The sequence below is a fragment of the Trachymyrmex cornetzi genome, unplaced genomic scaffold (assembly GCF_001594075.2).
Source record: "Trachymyrmex cornetzi isolate Tcor2-1 unplaced genomic scaffold, Tcor1.1 scaffold595, whole genome shotgun sequence".
NCBI classification, from domain to species: domain Eukaryota; kingdom Metazoa; phylum Arthropoda; class Insecta; order Hymenoptera; family Formicidae; genus Trachymyrmex; species Trachymyrmex cornetzi.
The window spans coordinates 19,365-25,673 of record NW_017299909.1 but is presented as its reverse complement, the minus strand read 5'-3'; the positions used below and the strand labels follow the sequence as shown (position 1 = coordinate 25,673).

Here is a 6,309-nt window from a genome sequence, read left to right as displayed (position 1 = left end):
AAGTATTTTCTGCTTCAATTACACAAATTCTCTGCTTTAAAATCACATTCTTTGTTTTTATTTTCACAACAGAGTATTTGTTATTTTTACAGCAGAGTATTTGTCTTGGTTAAATATTTGTCTGTAAAGCAGAAAATTTGTTTAATCTATGTCATCGATGCAACAGATTTCCTAATCTGGATATCTGTCAACTTTAATTAATAACAATTAATAACTCGGTTCGCGGGGCAAAGCGATACATTTTTTATGTAGTGCAAAGATACGTCGAATGAATCTATTTTATTTTATCAAACTCGAGGAGGTGAGGAGGCTAAATTTAACAATTACCGAATGTTGATGTCTTGCATAAAGCTAATTGTTTAGTGCGTTATAATTCGACCTTGTATTTTTTTGTATTTCCAGAATTTTTCGACTGTGAGACAGACTCTGAGCTGTGTAATGACACATATCGGTCCACATATGAAAGAAGATTCTCTACTTTTCTTAGATGTGCTTGTACAAAATTTTAATAGTGCGTTGGCGAAAGATAGTCATAAAATATTACCTAATTTTTTGGGTATGTATGTGTAGGTTACATAAAATGATGAAGGTAGCCTTGTGGCACAATTAATAACAATATTACATTCCAAAAGTACTAATGTGAAATGGAGAATAGAAGTTCTGGAATGCTTAGCTAATTTATTTTCCTATATTTTTTTTAACTACAGGAATTTACCTCTATTTTTTTTGTTAACTACAGGAAACATTGTACAGGTACACGATCGATTATGCCTCTGTTTGTGAATCTTGATGAAGATATGATCACGATAGATAATTGTGAGAAGGAAACCTTACCTATAGAATTTATTGTTGCCACTAATGTCTGATATTTGGCTCGAAGTATGTCCAGATAAGAAAGTTGAGAGTTACACAGAAATTACAATTTTGAGCAAAACAACTGCATTACTGAAAAATATTGTAATTATGTAATTGATTGTGGAATATATTGATTGGATCAGGATGATTTTTTGCGCCAAACGTATGAAGCGTTGATTTAAAGGTATGTTTCATGATGCATATAGCGATGAAATATTTCTTGTCGAGGTGGTAAAGTAAAATCTTTTTAATGAATTCTCAATCATGGAATTTACGTAAGAATGTTTGGAACAAAATTTGGAACTTTGTCAAATTCACATAAGAGAGGTTACATCTCTGTTTAATTGCAATCAACAATTTCCCAAGTCTGTCAGGAGCAGAGATGCCAATTCTGTTACGGTTGATGACATCGCGACTAGCGCCATCGGTCGGCGGCCTGGCGCAACCGGTAGTACACACACAAGCACAAGCTCGTGTACGTGTGACTCTGGTAGCAGAAGCCAGCCGACTCGCTCTGTCCTCGTCGCACTACGTTCTCTCCTTATTCGCCTTTGGCGCGCTGAGAGCGAACGAGACAGCGAAAGAGAATCTGAGAGAGAGAATCCTTCTCCCTGACTCGCTGTTGTGTCGTATAGCCTGTGACGTAACATTTTGTCCGTCACTGTGCAGACATGTCGGCGGAGGACTCGTGCTTCCTGGGTGCGTTCCACTTAAAGTCTGCGACGACCACGACCACGACCGCAGTATTTGCCGTTTCACTAACTTACGGGCGCTGCGGGCGAAATCTTTAGTGGAACGGGTTTTGTGAGTGAACAGTTTTGTAACATGGATGCCATTAAAGTAATCGTACTGCGCTGTAGAAAATATGAATCTGAAAACTCATCCAGTTCTGATGATGAATGGGAGTTAGTGTTACGTAAAAGGAAAAAGCGTATACTTCGTCCGCGAATTCCAAATTATATCGATGTTGTGGGCCATTATATGGATTACGATTTCAAAAGTCATTTTAGATTAGTGAACATGATTTTTACTTCTAATTATCCACATATGCTTCTTCGCAAGTTGATATTAACAATAATATTTCTTCTTATTCATAGACTGTCGAAGGCGACTTTTGAATTTCTTTTACGAATGCTCAGGCCATATTTAACAAGACAAATAAAAGGATCTCCTATGATACCACCACATCATCAATTAATGATAGCTATTTGGAAAATGGCAACGATGGACTCCTACAGGTAAGGAAACATTCAACATAATGCAATAAATAATTATTAATTCACAATAAAGTATCTGCATTTTACATTTTTTAATAAATTTCTTTCTTAAGATCTGTTTGCGATAGATTCAATGTTGGAAGAGCAACTGCTGTTCGGGCTGTGCGAAGGGTCACTCATGCACTTTTCTTAAATGCTTCAACATTTATTAAATGGCCTATGGGTGATTATGCTGAAAGGGTTATGCAAGGATTCGTAGAAAGCAGTAGCTTTCCGAAAACCATTGGGGCCATTGACGGTACCCACATTCGAATAGATGCTCCAAAAGAAAATTCTGTCGATTACATAAACCGTAAAGGATTTCATTCGATACAGTTACAGGTAACAAGTATTTTAATTTGTTAATAATGAATATTCTTTTGAAGATATTTGGTTATGTACATCTGTGTTCATTTACAGTTGGTGTGTGATCACAGAACTTTGATCACACATTGTTATGCTGGGCATCCTGGTTCAGTTCATGACCAACGAGTTTTTCGACAATCTGAGGTAGCAAACTACTTGAATGATGAAGAGAAATTTCCAGCTGACAGTCGTATATTGGAAGATGCTGCATACGAGATTCATCAACACTTACTGACTCCCTTCAGAGACAATGGACACCTTACAGTGGCACAAAACAATTATAATTATCGCCATTCAGTAGCCAGAGTGACAATCGAAAGAGGCATTGGTCTGTTAAAAGGAAGAATGAGAAGTTTATTGCACTGTCTGCCTATGTCAAGAGTGGACTTAATAGCGGAATATGTGATAGCTTGCTGTGTAATTCATAATATATGTATATTAAGAAATGATGAAATCGAAGTTATCACCATTCCAACTCCACAAGAATATGATAGAAGTCATGTTATTTTATATCAAGGAAGACAGAATGCTGGTGGAATTGCTAAAAGAGATTTAATTATGAATACTTTACGTCAATAAGTTTAAAAAATTGTTATGCAAGATTCATACTATGCACGTATGATCCAATAAGAGAAATTTATCTCCAGAAAATAAACTGTCTTACTAGGTATTGTATCGTTATATGTCTGATGTCATGCGTAGTGTGAATCCTATCTTATTGTATTATTTTTAGTAAGGATTAATATATATTAAACATCTCTTCTTGAGGCTTCCACGGGTGCTTCCTATATAAAGCTTATGCGTTTCGTGGATTTTCTCCGTGTCCAGATCCATTCTTGGAATGCCAACGTTTCGTGAACCTTGCAGTCCACTTCATCAAGGCGAGGAGCAGCCTTGCAAGGTTCACGAAACGTTGGCATTCCAAGAATGGATCTGGACACGGAGAAAACCCACGAAATAAGCTTTATATAGAAAGCACCCGTGGAAGCCTCAAGAAGAGATGTTTAATATATATTAATCCTTACTAAAAATAATACAATAAGATAGGATTTACACTACGCATGACATCAGACATATAACGATACAATACCTAGTAAGACAGTTTATTTTCTGGAGATAAAAATTCTCTTATTGGATCATACGTGCATAGTATGAATCTTGCATAACAATTTTTCACACTACGCATGACAGAAAACCCGCGAAACGCATAACCTTTATCTATATTAAAAATTTTTACTTTAATTGAATTTTAAAATTAAGCAATTGTGCATTGTGTTTTTTAAATATGTTTTTCGTAACAATATGTTTTTTCTTATGGACATAAATACCAGAATATTAAAATATTACTTAAATCTTTAAAATAAATATTTGTAATAAATATTTCATTGCTCTTTATTTGATGTGTTATAATTTTATTTACAAGAACATCACATTTACAGGTTTTACAGATATACTTATAAAATATAAGAAATACAAAACATATATAAACTATTATATTATAAGTTTTTTAATTGTTTTGATAAATGTAGTAAAGTAAACGTAAATGAGATCATACAATGACTTTGTCTTATATAAGTAATATAACATGAGTATAATATATCAGTGTTAAACAAAATAAAATTAATATAAATTTTTCTTTTCACACAAAACAATAAGTAAAACCCGAGGGCACACGACGCATGTTTTCCTGCTGAATTCTCGATTGTCAAAACGGTAGTAAAATATAAATTCAGCGAGAAAAAAATATTGTATGCCGCCAACTTAAAATTCATCTAAGTAGGTATTACAAAACAAAAAAAATATTACATAAAATATAAAAGATGTGTTATTAATCATTAATGTATTAAAGAGCATTTATATTGGCCGTAACCGTATTCTATAATCTGTAAGAGTTGATCAATCACACTCAAGTATTCCCCTCTCATTCGACTGTAAAAGTGGAATACTCTATTATGATTGATCAATTCTTACAGAATATGAAATACGATTGTTAAACGTTACAGAATTGAGACTTTAGTTATGATTAGCTATAATAACTTTGGAAAAAGGAATGGAAAAGTATTGTACTTTATAAAAGATACTTTTTTTAAGTTAAGCATTAACTACTTTTCAGCTAATTTAGTCAAAACTGCAAGGAATTTCTCGTCCATTTTCAGTCTTTCTTTATGCCTTTCAGCTTTTGCTTTCTCGTGTTCATTTTTTTTATCTAGCTTTTTCTTAAACAGTCCGTACATATTTTCTTTCGCTGATGGATTTTTTCTTTTAATACCATGTACACTTTCTGTTGATGATAGCTCTATAAAAAAAACATTTATTAAATATTTGAATAAAATTTTAATTCAAATTTTCATTATTTAAACTAAATAAATGCAACATGACAATTAATTGTGATAACAATCAGATATAATAACATTAAAAATTTTTATTTCTCAACTAATATTTGAAAAAAAACGTTGATTAAGTACAAGACTCTTAATTTCAAAATAACAATTGTATAATGTAAAAGGACAAGTAAAAATTGCGATGGACATTCTGGACAGAATAAAACCGACATTGTTCATCAAACGATGTCGGTTTTATTCTGTTCAGAATGTCCATCGCAACTTTTCTTCAACATTCTTATCTTAACAACAAGTGATTCTTATCTTTATATCGCGTTGCGTTTTTTAATGTAATAAGATAGATTTTTGTATATAATTTTAGTTGTACATCTAAAGAGGGCTGAATCATACAGCTGAAACATGTAATGCATGTAAATTGTCAATTCGCTAGAGTGAATTTTATAATTTTATTATTGTTTTTTAGTTTATTTGAATATTTATTTGAATTTTTGTGATAAAACGCGCGCGTTTTCTATTTATTTATCTGACTTTTATTTATCCTTTTACATTATACAATTGTTATTTTAATATTTGAAAAATAGACCACAACATGAATAGTTTATAAACTTACCAGATGTAGACTCTGTATTAACAAATAATTCTGAATTCTTGACCTGCTTAACAGAAAGTCCCGTTGATGATGCAACGGCGACTGGAGAGCACCAGGCTCTTTTTGAAAAGATATCATCCATAATCTGCAAAAGATACATATATTAAAATACAAGAAGAAATGTAGGATAAATTTTTCACTACATTTTTAATCTAATTTTTCTTGAACCTCATAAAATTGCCAAGTCCGTCTATCATTGCCTGATACATTATTGTGATCTTTCACGCTTTTATAACTTTTTTCAGGCTTCTCAGTTTTGCCGCACATTGAGGCCCTGTGGTCGTATGTCCTTTTTCTACAAGAATTGCACTAATTTCATCCCATATTTTTTTATGTGAATATTTTCCACTGGAAAATTTACCTTGAAAATTTTTAAATGTGCCTAATAGTAACAGTACAGCAGCTGTCGACCACCTATACATAGAATCTGAAATGCACATTAAACTTGTGATTAACTGGTTCATTCAATGTTCATTAAAAATTGAATAAACGTTTTAACTAACGTACTGTCAACAGTATCATCATTTGAAATATCTATTTCAGCATTTGTTTCATGTGTCGGTTCTTGAACTATAGGCGTGCTTTGTTGAGTTGGGACTGATTTGATAGAAATACTTTCTGTATCTTTTGTTATATTTTTGTCTTTCACAGCTGCATTTAATAAAGATGTTGCAAAAGCTAAGTCTAAAATCAAAGAAAATTGCACTAAAGCAGAATGTCCTTGAACAAAGTAAGGTTAAGTATGTTAATTAAGAAAAAATAATGTCTTATAACAGGGCTCGGCACGAAATGCACATTTCGGCCGATTTTCGAGTCGGCTCCGCCTCCCGCTATTCCCCTC

At 32.8% G+C, this 6,309-nt stretch overlaps 1 protein-coding gene across 1 annotated transcript; it reads left to right on the top strand.

Moving 5' to 3' along the window:
* The first annotated feature begins 1,237 nt into the window (after positions 1-1,237).
* LOC108766491 (putative nuclease HARBI1) lies at positions 1,238-3,056 on the top strand. The gene is made up of 4 exons (XM_018515822.1): positions 1,238-1,554; positions 1,953-2,093; positions 2,201-2,453; positions 2,532-3,056. The coding sequence occupies exons 1-4, from the start codon at positions 1,238-1,240 to the stop codon at positions 3,054-3,056; spliced, it is 1,236 nt and encodes a 411-aa protein (XP_018371324.1).
* The last annotated feature ends 3,253 nt before the right edge of the window (positions 3,057-6,309 follow it).